Source organism: Globicephala melas, chromosome X, assembly GCF_963455315.2.
Source record: "Globicephala melas chromosome X, mGloMel1.2, whole genome shotgun sequence".
In the NCBI taxonomy this organism is placed as follows: Eukaryota; Metazoa; Chordata; class Mammalia; order Artiodactyla; family Delphinidae; genus Globicephala; species Globicephala melas.
The window spans coordinates 110,124,304-110,139,971 of NC_083335.1; the positions used below are offsets into that span (position 1 = coordinate 110,124,304).

Below are 15,668 nucleotides of genomic sequence, written 5' to 3' on the forward strand. Positions count from 1 at the left end.
GTTTCCATACAAATTGTGATATTTTTTGTTCTAGTTCTGTGGAAAATGTTATTGGTAGTTTGATAGGGATTGCACTGAATCTGTAGATTGCTTTGGGTAGTAAAGTCATTTTCACAATGTTGATTCTTCCAATCCAAGAACATGGTATATCTCTCCATCTATTTGTATCATCTTTAATTTCTTGCATCAGTGTCTTATAGTTTTCTGCATACAGGTCTTTTGTCTCCTTAGGTAGGTTTATTCCTAGATATTTTATTCTTTTTGTTGCAGTGGTAAATGGGAGTGTTTTCTTAATTTCACTTTCAGATTTTTCATCCTTAGTGTATAGGAATGCCAGAGATTTCTGTGCATTAATTTTGTATCCTGCTACTTTACCAAATTCATTGATTAGCTCTAGTAGTTTTCTGGTAGCATCTTTAGGATTCTCTATGTATAGTATCATGTCATCTGCAGACAGTGACAGTTTTACCTGTTTTCCGATTTGGATTCCTTTCATTTCTTTTTCTTCTCTGATTGCTGTGGCTAAAACTTCCAAAACTATGTTGAATAATAGGGGTGAGAGTGGGCAACCTGGTCTTGTTCCTGATCTCAGTGGAAATGGTTTCAGTTTTTTACCATTGAGAACGATGTTGGCTCTGGGTTTGTCACATATGGCCTTTATTACGTTGAGGTAAGTTACCTCTTTGCCTAGGAAAGGATGTCGCTTGCTTGATTCCCGTAATGGCTAATCCACTGTAGGTGAATTTTGCTGGTTTAACTCAGACCACATTCTCTTTACTAAGTTCTAAGGAGGCCCCTTACCTTAGCCCCCATCATCTGACAACCCAGTTATAGCACTGTCCTCGGCCAAAATTTTCTTTATTCCTAGTCACGTCCTTCAGCCTTTTGAGAACCACTCTTCTTCTCATTTTTGAAGATGCCCAATGAATTATTTTCCTGTTTTTAGTATTCTAAAAAGGAACAAATTTGTGCTTATAATAAGCAACATTATGAATAAAACTCACCTTTGACATTATTTGTCTGTACATTTAATTTTCTGGGTAATTTCTCCTGCAGAGATGGGGATTGTCAAGGTGTTGATATTGCCCAAGTATGGCCTAATGACAGAGCCCCAGCTGAGTTTCCCTGACATGGCTTGGATGGCACTCCTTCTCCCTTCTCTGTTGGTACTTATAGCCCTTACTCTCCCAACTGAGCACCTCATTCAATATACTCTTGCCTGAAGTGATTCTCTCTCATCATGCCATCTGAACCGTAATCTCTTTGAAGGCAGACCTGCGTCCCAAGCTTCTCCTTCATAGGGTCTAACAGTGTGTGTCTTCGTTCAGGCTGGTGTAACAGAATACCATAGACCAGATGCCTTATAAACCACAGAAATTTCTCACACTTTTGGAGGCTAGGAAGTCCAAGATTTGGCGTCTAGTGAGGGCTCACTTCCTGGTTCATCGATAGCTGTCTTCTTGCTGTGTCCTCGTGGTGAGGGAACTCTCTGGGGTCTACTTTATAAGGGCACTGATCCCATTCATGAGAGCTCCACCCTCATGACCTAATCTCTTCCCAAAGGCCCCATCTCCAAACACCACCACATTGGGGGTTAGGTTTCAACATAAGAATTTTGTGTCCATTCAGTGGACAAATATTCAGTCCTTAGCAGCATGCTTGGTATATGGTTGGCACTCAGGAATCCCTTGTCCTTTGGTCGTTTGGTGACAAGGTGTACCTTCCTCTCCCTCTGTCCCTCCCCTCTTACTAGCTGCTCGCTCCTGTGATAGTATGAAAGAGGAGCAAGAGTAGAGGGAGAGGCAGAAAGAAGCCAGGTCCCTTGTCAGATTTGTCTTCCCAGACAAAGGGGGGCCCAGATCCATCCATCCGCGTGTGAGGTCTGGGCATGGAGTCGAGGCACCACTTTCAGGGTGGGGTAGATGGCATGAAGAGGTAAGCCAAGGGAGTGAACTGAGAGAGCATCTTAGAGAGAAACCGAACACCAAAGCCTGGGTGACCACCCGACAGGCCGGCAGTCTAGATGGGTCCAGCCAAGAGGGAGACCATGCATGTAGGCCACCAGCCCGGAGGCCAAGGAGAGGAAGAGAGAGAGACCCTGCCAAGAGCAGGTTTTGTGGTAGCCCCCGGTGATCTCCTGTGCTGGGGACTCTGTAGGGTGCAGAGGGGCAGAGCCCCAGACGCACTCTTCAAACGTGCTGCCAATCCACCAGGGACAGGAGAGAAAAGGGCAGAGTGGAGGCCCCTATGTGTTTCTAGAGCCATGAGGGGTACCCTGGTCAGGAACTGTCCGTTTGTGTCCCCTGTCCGGCCTCACACAGAGACACCTCCAGAGAACTTAGCTAGATGCCTGGAGGAGGGCTTCCCAAGACTCAAAATCAAGCTGAAAATTGCTTCCAGAACCTTACCATGTTCCTCTCACAAAGCCCCCTGAACGGTACCCAGCCATGAGGAGTCTGCTCCTCTGGTTATTTTCAACAAGTCACATGTCTGGGCCCAGAGCTCTGAAGGCAAACTGGCTTGAGAGGCCAAGTGGCAAATCCTAATTCCTGCCAGGGAGGACAGTTGAGCCAGCTGACGTGCTCCTTCGCTTGGGGCTGGCCAGAGTTGCCAAACAAAGGGCAGAATCAGTTATGAAATCCTTTAGCAGGAAGCAAAACTTGCCTTCCTGCTGTCTTCACTCCAGAACATTCAGATCTATTTCCTTCCCGGTAATAACGGTAAGAAAGGAAATCTAGTCCTTATATCCTTTGAAGGATGGTGTTTGCTTCTGTGTCCAAGCCAACAGATCTACACGCAGGGAAATGCACACGCACGTGCACCCAGGCCTGTGTGCCCTGCACGTGTGAAGACCATGGAAGGCATTCTGCTCTCCCAGAAATCAGAAAACGTTCGCCCATTGACTTTCTTAAGAACATTTTCATGTTTTGCCAGTCTGAACACTGAGCGATGTGAGTTCTGGGGCCATTTTAGCTCCCACCTAGCTGTTAACATGGCCCCTCTAGGCCTCAGTTTTCTCAGCTAAAGGGGACCCTCTGATCACTCAGAGCTCTGACGTCCTCTGTTCTTAGCACCGACCTGCCAGTTGAGCAGGATGACGCCACCTGGGCCTGGAGCTGGAGTGTTTTATTTTCACTGTGGAGGGAGGAGAATAAATAGAACAAGTGCCTCTAAAAAATTCATGACTTATAAAAAGAAACGAAATTGAGTTATTTGTAGTGAGGTGCATGGACCTAGAGTCTGTCATACAGAGCGAACTAAGTCAGAAAGAGAGAGACAAATACCGTATGCTAACACATATATATGGAATCTAAAGAAAGAAAAAAAGGTCATGAAGGACCTAGGGGTAAGACGGGAATAAAGACACAGACCTACTAGAGAATGGACTTGAGGATATGGGGAGGGGGAAGGGTGAGCTGGGACGAAGCGAGAGAGTGGCATGGACATATATACACTACCAAACGTAAGGTAGATAGCTAGTGGGAAGCAGCCGCATAGCAGAGGGAGATCAGCTCGGGGCTTTGTGACGCCTAGAAGGGTGGGATAGGGAGGGTGGGAGGGAGACGCAAGAGGGAGGAGATATGGGGATATACGTATATATACGTATAGCTGATTCACTTTGTTATAAAGCAGAAACTAACACACCATTGTAAAGCAATTATACTCCAATAAAGATGTTAAAACAGATTCATGACTTAAAATACTTGACTGAGTTGAAAGGATGTTTCTGTCTGCGCACCTGCAGGAGCTAGTTAATGCTGGTAAATTCAACAGAGAAAGCCTTGACCTACTGCTTGACCTGGAAACTCAATTGCGTGATGTGCTTATGTCTTTCTGTTTGAGAATCATGAACTCCCGTAATGGATTTTCTACTGCCACATTTTTGCTACCGATTTACCCACTCTGCCTTCTCAGTTCTCACTGCTCTGTCTTCCTGTGGCATTAAAAGAAAAAAAAAATCAGGGGAATTCCCTGGTGGTGCAATGGTTAGAACTCGGTGCTCTCACTGCCGGGGCCCAGGTTCGATTCCTGGTTGGGGAAGTAAGATCCCGTGAGCTGCGAGGCACAACCAAAAAAATGAAAAAGAAAAAGAAAAGAAAAAAGATCATTGTCAGCTCATGTGAATACTTTATTAATCGTTTGTGGAGTGGTCTAGAGCTACAGGGAACCCTGACCCTGGTTTTTGTTCCAAATTACCTTAAAAGACATCTGCTTTGAAAAATGTGGCATCATTTCTCATCTAAGGAGGCAGGAAGGCTAAGTTTGATGGAATCAGGGCCAAAGTCAGTCAAGGAAAAAAAAAAAAACCAAGCAGGACAACTTGTAAACCTCCTCTGCTACTAAGCAAAGCAGGCACCTGGCCAGCGTTGATCAGGCCTGGTGAATGCTAGCCAGGCAGCTCACAAACTGCTGCTTCCTTTCCAAACTGCCCCACCTGCCTCCGCAGCTGCTAGGGCTCCCGACACAGCCTCACACCCCTGCCTGCTTCCTCCGCCCTCCGGGCAGGCACTTGGCATGACCACGCTCTCCACACGCTGTTGGGGAGCACAATACTTCCCGTCCCCTCTCTCGGTGCCCCTCCGCCCTGCCCTGTTGCATTTCGTGTATTACATGCCAAATCTGACACAACACTAAGGGTTTTTTTTTCTTTGCACAGTAATCTTGGAAAATATGATGACTTGTAGTTGTCTTTTTTTATTTGAGGCCCTGTGGTTTGAGGCAAGGTCGCTGGGGGAACGGCCTCAGTAAGAGGAGGCTCATGTGAAATTGGTTAGAAAAATGTTCCAACAACTGAGAGTGAGGAAGCCGTCCAGGGGGTGGGCATTGCTGGGGCTGAGCTGGGAAGAATTAGGCCACGGGGTGTTGGCAGTTTCCTGCATAAGAAATCACTCTGATCCAGAGGTAAAGGAAGGTTAATTGGCAGAGTTTCAACTTCATTAGGTAAACACAGATCTGCCCCCAGTCTAATTTCTACAAAGACAGAGAAGAGAGGAAGGAAAAAGGAGTCAGGGTAGACAGCTGGAAGGGGCTGGCAACAGGGGAAGAGTCGTAAGCTCTGGGTGGAGGGCCTGTACCCATGCGGAGGTGGCCCTTGGAGCGTCCTTCTTTCTTTTTTTTTTAAATGAAGTTTGGATGCATATAGACAGTACAGAAAAATATTAAGAAGGAAACACATATGCACTCATAATTCTACAAGAGATCAGCCCTATAAATTTCTTTCTTTCCAGTCTTTTTCCCTTTCTGAATATATTGTAACATGGTTGAGCTCATACTGTAGCTGCAATTCAATACCCTTTTTTTTTCCCCTTAATGTTGACATACTACAGTTTCTTGTGCTTTTGTAAACTCTGTGTGGTTTATGGCCGTGAGATGGTTTGTCTTGTGGATGCCCTCTGGCAGGATGGCCCCTTCACAGTGGTTAAGAGCATTCCTGTGGGGCAGATAGCCCTGGACTGGACTCTTGGCCCCCTGCCCCATTTACTAGCCTGGTGACTTGGGGAAATGACTTCATCTCTTGAAGCCTCAATTATTTCATCTGCAAAATGGGCATAATAATATCACTCCTTATAGAGTTGTCACAAGGATTGGGTAAGGCAGTGCTTACTGACTCCCTCTGTGAAACCGCCTCCTCCTAAGAGGGAAGTAATATTATTGTTTTACAGATGAGAAATTTCATCTAGGTGAGGTCACTTGCCCAGGGTCCACGGCTAAAAACTGAGCCAGGATGTGTAATGGCAGCCACATTCTGAAGCCCCGCCTCTTGCCCACCATATTATACTCTTACTTGGGGTCACTTGGCCAAATCACCCAACTAGTAAAGAGCAGAGTCGAAATGTCAAGTCCAGAGCCTACGTGCTGTGATGCTCCCTGAGACAGTTCTCTGTGGGTCTCGTATTCTGTGGGTTTTACTTAAAACCATTTCTTCCTGTGTCCTGGTACTGCATCAGGCACCGGGAGGCACTGGTGGGCCGGGCTGAGGATGGTCGGGTGTTTTGCTGGTCACATCAGTACTTTTTCAGCATGCAGAAGAGAGTCCATGGAGCTTTTTTAAAGTCACAAGTATACGATACCCAGAGAGGGTCAGGACAGGTGTCAGCAGCAACATGGATCATATGCTCAAACCCTCCCCATTTCCAACTTTCCTTAATGATGTTGATGATGAGATGTTTCTCTCCTTGCCTCCGGTCCCCTTTTCCCCTGTGCAAGAATGGTGCCCAAGAACTGTGCCCTGGCTGGACTCTCGGCCCTAGGACATTTGCCAAGTCCAGCCTGTCTCCCACCTACAGCGAATCCTGGGTGAGCAAGGAGATGCCATTGATTGCATTGCTGCCTCATTCCCTCCAGAATGATAGGGTGTGAGAGAAAAACAAATAGTGGCTGATATGCAAAGAAACTCCATTCCAGTTTCCAGGGTATGACTGGTCTGTGGGGGAACCTCACAAATGGCCTACCAGCCTTGGGGTGAAAAGGGGAAGAAAGCTTAGAACCCTACCCAGCCACAGGGGCCCCTCAGCCTGCATTTTGTTGCAGGTCCCACATCCAGAGCGGATCTAATTTAGAGCCATCCCAGTGACTCTTTCTGAATCGCTTGGTTATTCAGCAGATTAAATCTTAATTGCAAATGCGGTTTCAGCGTAGGAGTACCATTGTGCTTGCTGGTTTCAGGCCATTTTTGCTGAGCCGCGCTTTTCCAGAAGGCTGTTACAAATTTAGAAAGGGGGAAATGGTATTTCATTTGTCCATCAGAGCTTTGTTTTGCAGACTGAATTTATTTTAGTGCCTGTTTAAAGGTGCCAAAACCTGACATCCCTGGAGAGAGAATTGCTCAATTTTTTTGGAGAGCTTCTCTGGACTGTCCAAACTACATCTAGAAAACACTGTCTGTGGTCCTTATGTGAGAGGCCAGGCCTGCCAACAATCTCATGTGGTATCATTTTGATTAATTTTTCAGAGACCCAAGAAGCCACCTCCTCCATCGGCTCCCGTCATCAAGCAAGGGGCAGGTAATATACCTTTCACTTCCCGTCAACACACTGTCTTTCTCTTACTGTTTTCCCTAACAAAGAAACATATCATTAAAATGTATCCCTGATACGGCCTCCCAAAGAGAATGACCAGAAAGACTTTGTTTCGGAATAAACCAGTTTTGTTTGCTTTGTTTTTATTTTTATTTCTTTAATAAACCCCTTTTGTGGAGAGAGGAACTGGTTGCTTTGCCTGTGCCTGCCCATCGAGGGTCAGCCCGGGGAGAGCTGCTTCCCGTGGGTCACAGCTTCACTGGGCATGTATAGCAGTGCTGAATTTTCAATTTCTGTCCCGGGTGGTTAACCAAAATTTGTACTTACTTCACTTGCCCCAAGCAACAAAAAATGTTTTTCTAGCAATACTTTCCCTCCCTCATGATGCTTTTCTATTCTAGAAAAGAATCCAATTAATTCACTTTTTCTGTGTGGCTCAGATGTTAAGGTTGAATACTATAGGAAGACTTGATGTCGTTGGACACTTGGTAACTCATTGTACACTGGCGTCTCATACATAAAGATGAGCATTCCTAGTTCCCAATAGAACTCCTCTTTATCATTGTTAAAACAAATTTTAGGGAGAAACTCCTCCGTGAATAACTAGTTAAGTGGCATTTTAAAAAATTAACAACTAAAACTGAAGAAGAGTAGGGGTATTTTTAATTCTACACATGCATAGTTATGATATTTCTGTAGCATTTGAAGTATGAATACATTTCCAGATTGGTTTATTCAACAGATTTATTAGGAGTGATTTTTTCCCGTTCTTTTGGCCCACCAAGTTGGGGGGAAAAAATCAGCTTGACCTCACATTCCTTTCCCATTCCCTTCAGCATAGTTGAGAATTACAGAGATTAAGCCCTCAAATGGGATGTTGATTACATCTCCTGCTCAGCCCCCATCCTTGTTTGTGTTGAGTAGTTTAATTTTGCCACCTAGTGGTTCTGGCTGGATAAATATTTTATTTTGCTGAAATTAAAACAGACTATTGATTTGCTTTTTTTCTGAAGATCCTTTTCCATAGAAGCCTTGGTGACAGGTTAGAGACCAAGGAGGTGAGTTGAGTGGTCCCAGGCTCAGGTGGCCTAGAATGTAACTAGGGTTCGATTCTTCATGGTAGTAGGACCGTCAGTTCCTCCTGTGTCTCTAGGAATGGTACTGAAATTCTTCTTTAGCGTTAGGAGCCCAGAGTGTAGCATGGTAGGCAAATTCTTATCCTTTTAAGACAATTTGAATAGGTTGTGCTGGATCTCTAGGGGCAAAGCATGATGGCATTTAATCTTGCTAGATTACTACTACTGCTCGTTTATCCTGCTGTATAATCTTGGGAACTGCTTTGTAATGGGGAGGTAGATATTCCTATTTTCCTTGTGTTTGGTTATTTGACGAAAAAAATCAGATACAGAATTGATAGAAATCAGATACAGTGTTTAACTTGTAGTGAGTCATTAAAGAGTTAAGGTAAAGTGTGTGTTCAGTGGGTTTTATTTTCAGTTCTTTTGGCTTCTGATGCTGTGTAATTGAGATTTTAGTACCAAGCACACATCCATAGGGTTGGTCATATAAGGAGTTTGTCAAGCACTCAACCAAGTCCATAAATCAGAGGAGTACTTGTGATGTGTTTCATGCTTTAGCTATTTTCCAAGTACTCTTACGGACCTGAGGCCGCTGACACTGATGAAGTTCCCTGGTGCGGGAAGCAGCTGTGGTCCAGGCGTGTAAAGAGGAAGGGTGAATTGGCACATTTGGGAAAATGTAATACCTGAGGGATTCAGATGCAAAGGACCTAGGGAGAACCACCGTATCTTCTCTGTACATCCCTCCACTTAAAAATGTGTTTAAGAGGTAACAAACTACCAGTTATAAAATAAATAAGTCACAGGGATGTAATGTACAGCGTGGGGAATATAGTCAATTATATATATATATATATATATGTATATAAATTTTTTGTTTGTTTGTTTGTTTTTTTGCGGTACGCGGGCCTCTCACTGTTGTGGCCTCTCCCGTTGCGGAGCACAGGCTCCGGATGCGCAGGCTCAGCGGCCACGGCTCACGGGCCCAGCCACTCCACGGCATGTGGGATCTTCCCGGACCGGGGCACGAACCCATGTCCCCTGCATCGGCAGGCAGACTCTCAACCACTGAGCCACCAGGGAAGCCCATAGTCAATAATATTTTAGTAACTTTGTATGGTGTGTAATGTATAAAAATATTGAATCACTGTGTTGTACACCTGAAACTAATATAATATTGTAAGTCAACTAAACTTCAATTTAAGAAAAATACACGTTCTAGTTACTATTGCTGCATAACAAACCACTCCAAATTTGGTGGCATAAAACAGCAATCTTCTTATGCCCGTGGATTTGCTTATTTATTTATATACATTCCCCACCTACACCAAGTGGTCTCCTGTGACTACTTTGATGCATAAGGAAGTCAGATTTAAATATCAATAAATATTAGTGGTGTTCTTGTAAATGAAGGATGCATAGGCAGGCAAACTTAATGACATATGCCAGAAATGGCTTCTGCTCCGTTTCTAAGCAGCTTGTGTTTGCCAGATAACACCAGCACCCAGCTTAGGAAAGAAAAAAACCTATTGACTCTGCCGTACCTGATAAATATTTAAAACGCTAGTGCATCTAATAAATGGATGGGGGAAACATTTCCTAATCGTTGCCATCCTTTCCCCGCCAGGTACCACTGAAAGAAAACATGAAATTAAAAAGATACCTCCTGAAAGGCCAGAAACGCTTCCAAATAGAACAGAAGAAAAAGGTATGAGATCAGGTCTTCGTTGGCACTTCTAGAACGGCAAGAGACAGAGCTGTCTGTCACAGGGCTAGGTCCCTATTCCCCACAGAATGTGCTTTTTCTTGGGAATATGGTGATTATGGTTTTGTTTTGATTGCTTTTAAATTTCCTGTTTCTAAAGAAATAGGAGAGAGGGTTATATGGTGCTTCTTTGGGCTGGCATTTCTCATCAAATGAAAAACAACCAGCCTAGTCACTTAACACATTGGGGCTCTTCCATCCCAGTCTTCCTGCCATCACCGCCCTCCCCACACCAGCGGCATCCTGAAGCCCGCATGCCGACTGTAAGTTCCTAGAGGGCCCCGCTGTACCGGCCACGGTTCCCAGCCAGCCTAGTGCCCCAGGTGCTCATTAACTGCCGATGGGTGGGTGTGGCTTAGAGAAATTCCCATCCAGACCAATGAAAGCTGTCAGTCACTGCTGGGCCTTTGACGCTGGCTACTATATTGCAGACACATGTCCTCGGTCAGGAATGTTGAGGGAGGGGGTGGCATGGCAAAACTGGGAGAAGCAGCCCAGTGCCCACAGTCCCCTTAACGGGGTCAAAAATGTCATTTTCAGCGAAGTACCGTAACCTGTATCACACAGTTTTATGAATGTGTTTGACTCCTATGGTCTGCGTGTCCCTCCCAAAGAAATCTGCATGCTGTGGAAGGACTCATTTTATTAGGTGTCTTTAAGATTTGATTGATCACACATTTTTACGGGGAAAGCATTACGTTATTATTATGAACAGGAGGCAGAGCAAATTCCATTTTAAAAAGCAGTTATTTGTAAGTCACAAGAGAAATGCTGAATTAATGAATGTAATTATTTGGAGATGCTCCTGGGTGGCCTCATGAAATTTTATTGTGAAATTTAATATTTTATATCAGCCTGCCAGAAGTTTTGCCAACATTGCGAGTTCTTAGGAAGTTACACCTCTTTCTTTCACAGTGAACAGTTAAAACTTGAGTTGTGGAAGCTCATTGTGAAGGCCAGGTCTGCGTCACAGATCAATGAAAAAATAGCTATTGAGTGTGTACCATACAAATAGTTCTTTGACAAAAGTGTGCGTGTTGTGACATAACCAAACACCGCCTCTGTCCTCACGGAAGACACATGGCTGGTTTTGGGCTCATAGCCAGGCTCTGTGATGAGGACACTGCCTGCTCTGTTCCATGGTGACTAGCATATGTACTCGGCTTACGTGTGAACAACCACCCTAGTTGGTTGGCCAAGTGGCCACACACTTCTGCTTCCTTCCCCTCCCGTGATGCCTTGTTCTGTGCCGCAGTGGGTCAGGAGACAGAAGCCCTGGTCAGAAGCAGCAGGGAAGACAGCAAACCAGCCCCACCTTGAGGCTTGGCCTCCCTAGTAGGTGGGCACGAACCCTCTCTCCCATTCGTTCTGCAGGCTGCTGGAGCTCCCGTCCATCCCAGGAGGCAGGAGGAATCCCCCCTCCTTTGTATTTTAGCGGCGCCCTTCCTCCTCTGGTGCCTCCTCTGGTCCCTGCGGACCAGTAAAAGCGTTCCCAGCATTCCTGGATGGAGCAGGTTCCCTTATTGAAATATTGTGGGGATGAGCAGTGATGTCTGTACAATACCTGATGGGCTTTTTAAAGCTTTGCCAATCTGCCTGGTCACCCAAACGACGTGAGTTTGTGTTTGCAAGTAAAACGTGTTCACAGTTCCAGCTTCCAAGTGAGCACAGGGATGCTGCCTGTCCTCCAGTGGGCAGCTCCCTGAAGCTCTACCTTTACAGAGAAACATGGGGACATAAAACATGAAGCTGCCGCCAAGCACTGCCCAGTTTGGCACCAGATCTGGCTTTAACTTCTTTCTAATAGCTCCGACACCCAAAACCCTCAGAACCCAAATACCTGTGCAGTCCCAGTCTACCTTCCAAGGTGAAACTGTGCACAGGAAGAATCCAGAACTAATTGTTGGCTCCTGGTGCTTTACACAGGCTGACCTGGGAGACGTCAGGCCTCTTTCCTCTGCACACCCAACAGGTCCCGCGGGTCATTGGCCAAACCCATCAGCCATTTACCGAGCACCTGCTCAGTGCCAGGCACCGTGCGGGTTCTAGAGAGATGGCCAGACGTGGGCCCTGCCCGTGGGGGCTGACTGCCTGCAGGCCATGGCAAGCATGCAGACACCCAGAGAGTACTCAAGTGGAGCCCGTTTATAAGGGGCTGTCCTTCGCAGCTCAGGAGAGGGAGTAGGAAAGTCTGCCTCTGAGGGTGGGTCCAGCCATTGAGAAGGGAACATGACCGTGTCACATTTCAGCCAGGCTAAATGTGAGTAGGCCCCATGAAGTATGAGTAGGAGTTTTCCAAGGGTGGGCAATGGCCGGAAGGGCCCATAGGTCTTTTTCTAACTTGACCAAGAATAGATGATGCTCTTCGCCTTCCATCCTGACCTTGGCAAACAGCGTCAGTGATTTTTTTAAGCAGAAAACAGGCAATCTTCAGTACTGTCACTTACACTAGTTCTATCTGTCTTCTTTATGCTTCTTTAAACAATGACTTAAAGAAAGACCAGAGAGAGAGCCAAAACTGGATTTACAGAAGCCTTCTGTTCCTGCCATACCGCCCAAAAAGCCGCGGCCACCCAAGACCAATTCTCTCAGCAGACCAGGTGCGCTGCCCCCGAGGAGGCCGGAGCGACCAGCGGGTCCCCTGACCCATACCAGGTACTGCTCCGCTCTTGATGCTGGGGCGGGGGCGGGGGCAGGGCAGCCGCAGGACGCTGGACTCCAGCCACTTGGGTCCTTGCTCCCATGCTCAGGCAGAAGCGGGTGTGAGGCTGGGGGCCGCAGCGTGGGTTTCAGGATTAGAGGTGAGAATCCAGGTCCTGGCATCTAGGCCCTGCTCACATGTGGGGATTTCCCCCTGTGCTTCCTTAGAGCAAGGCCAGCTGCCCTTCCGACCGGAAGTGCGGGTGGCGTGCCCGCCTTCACTCCGAATGTCCTGCTGGCTTGGGTGCGTGCGTCTCACTGGCAGCTCCATCTCCTGGCCCTCTCCCTGCTCTGGGGTGGCCCCCTCCACACTCCCAGGCTCCCTCTGCTCTTGCCTGTGCAGCCCTATTGTGGGACCCAGGACCCAGTCTGGCAAATGTTGTCTTAGTGTCCATGTCCACGAACTATGAGACCCTCAAAGGCAAGGGGCATGCTTCGTTCAGGCACGAGTTCTGAGACGGGCCTGGCAAAACTCAAATTTGTTCACTGGCTGGCCGGACACCTGGGTTAGTGATACGGAATCAGAGTTGGACATTGTGCCTTCCAGACCTGAGATGCCCACCACAAAGGACAAGGAAGTGTCACGTTCTCTCCACAAGTTCATTGCTGGAACTTTCTACCATTACATGCATATTATACGTGTTGATGTAATATACTGGAGCAAGTCGGTGGCCTAGAGGTCTTTACATGGACCTGTCAACACACAGTCACTCACCAAATTTTTGTTCTTCTGAGCTAAGTTTGCATGGTGAGAATCTTATGGGGCTTCAATGTCCTCGCGCTAGAGTCAGGCAGGCTTCCAGGCTCACGTCATAGTAGGAGTGGGAGCCCCAGCAGGTCGCTGCGCCTCTCTCCTCACCTTCCCTGTCTGTACATTGTGGATGATCATGGAATGCATGTAAAAGGATGGAAGGATATAATTTCCGAGTATGTAGCCTCGGGCCTGTAAATCAACTTTCACTGTCTTATTTATGATTGTGTATCAAACTGGGTATACTGGAGTGAAACAAAAATAGCTCATGTACATTTTAGAAAAAATTTTAAATCATGGTAAAATACACATAACACAAAATTTTCTCAGGTATGTGAGCCCATTGGAGGAGCGGCTGGCTCACTTGTGTCATTCGGCAGGTGTCCCCCCAGATCCAATCAAACAACTGCTCCCCTATGATGGCCCCGGGGGAAACTAACGGGACCAGGGCCACTGTTGAGTGGGTCAGGCCCCTTCGTGTTGTGTCCTCTTCTGCTGACGGACATCTGCACGATGAGGCCGCTTGCCAGCCCCAATGACCTTAGCAAGGGCCACTTCAGTAGCGTGGTCGGCCCAGAGCTCGCACCTCAGAAGGAAAAGTTTATGTAAACCTAAGTGCTTCCAAAGAGAACATGAGCTCCACAAACAGGGAGGAGGGAGCAGCAGGGGTCGTACATCGCTTTGTGGTGGGTGAAAGGAGGGCAGAAGCCACACTCTGCCAAATTCTTATAGTCTTCCAGGGACCACAGGCATTTCGATGAAGTCAGTAACAATTTCCAGAATATTCCTGCTGCTCTAATGATCCGATCCGAAGCGAAGTGCGGTTCCAATGGCTTCTGCGCCTTCAAAGGCTGCTCTCAGCCGTCTCGTTAGGAGATAGGTGCAGGCCTTGCGAGCCATCGATTAGACCTGCACGGGAGCGGGGAATGAATGATAACCTCCGACCCTCTGGGCTCACAGAAAACCCCATTTTCCTCCCGCCTCTGCTGAGCTCTTCCCCACCTCCAGCCCTCCCACGATCCAGCTGTGGATCAGAAGAGTGAGCCACCGAGGAAGATGCATGAGAGGGGTTTGTACGGAAGCAGTGGGAAGCGTAACTGTTCTTTACATTGTGTGTGGCATCTGAGCGGCCTGGGAGAGGGGGGGCAGTCCCCGACCTCCCAAGCTCCCAGGGCACTGGTTTGCAGAAAGGAGGGAGTGAGAGGCAAGCCCCACGCTTCCTTCCTGCCAATCCCTGGGCAAGGCTGGGAGCATTTGAGGAGCCGGTACCTTCTCTGCCCGCTTGCACAGCCAGTTGAAGGGAGGATGGTGCCTGCTCTAACTTGGTGGTTCTTAAACTTGAGCGTGCATCGGCGTCACCTGGAGATCATGTTCAAACACATTGCGGGGTCCCACCCCCACGGTCGTTGATCCGGCAGGTCTGGGAATCGATGCTGCCGGTCCATATCCACGCTGTGAGAATCTCAGGTTTTTGACAGTGCCACCCTCCTTCCCTGGCTGCCTCTCATGCATCCGTTAGTGCTCCCTGACTTAAGTGCCCAGTTAGCACGCCCCTCTTCTGGAAGCCTTCCCTTATCTCTCACAATTGCTCTCTCCTCCAAACGCCTGACACCCCGTGTTTAGCCTGGTGCGGGGCCCCATGCTGTGCCACTTGGGATGCTCACACCCCCGGACTCCTTTACCAGATTTAAAGCAGATCAAGAGTGTGTTTTGTCATCTCCACATGGTTTACGGGGTTGAGCATATGGTAGTGGCTCATTTAATACACTTGTTGAATGCCATGGTTCCTAAGAAGGGGGGAGGTGCCAGTGCTTACATTTTGTTCACTTTTGCTCTCCTGTCATCCTTCCCAGCCCCTGTGCAAGCTCTGTAGCATGTGCATCGTATGTTCTAAGTCACCTAGTGTGCCATGGATTTCAACATAAAAAAATTTAAGAAGATCGAAGAAGGGCTTGCTGTTTCTCAGTATCTCATGCACTTCATATTTTTTGCTAAGCAGTTACATCGGACAACCAACCTGTATACTGGTTTATGAACTTGTTTTGTTCCGCCAAGGTAGTTCAGGTAGGAATGTTAACAGTCAAACAGTTTTGTGTCGGTAGTCCTCCAAGAAGGGGTATTGTCTGCTGTGCAAACCCAAATCCTCGCCAGGATTTACCTGACTGGATGGGTAGATGGGCGGATGGATAGACAGATGTTTGAACACATGGACACACGGTCACCGTTTGCTGCTCTTACTGGGAATGAGGCACGAGGCATTGCCACTCCAGCTGCAATGTCTGGGCTCAAGCTTCCTCTCACCAGCCAGAAAGCTCGCTGCCAAATGTGGCTTCCAGAAGAGATCAGTTTCTTTC

The 15,668-nt window shown here is 47.3% G+C and overlaps 1 protein-coding gene across 12 annotated transcripts in view; it reads left to right on the plus strand.

The window, feature by feature from the left end:
* The window catches only part of SH3KBP1 (SH3 domain containing kinase binding protein 1), a 345,587-nt gene that overhangs the window by 280,381 nt on the left and 49,538 nt on the right, over nt 1–15,668 (plus strand). For 11 of the 12 annotated variants that reach the window (XM_060292550.2, XM_060292553.2, XM_060292546.2 and 8 more), the window contains 3 exons: nt 6,953–7,004; nt 9,726–9,806; nt 12,359–12,518. In XM_060292550.2, the coding sequence (XP_060148533.1) occupies nt 6,953–7,004; nt 9,726–9,806; nt 12,359–12,518 (293 nt within the window). The remainder of the gene's footprint in view (nt 1–6,952; nt 7,005–9,725; nt 9,807–12,358; nt 12,519–15,668) is intronic. The other variant, XM_070044699.1, reaches the window with a different exon arrangement.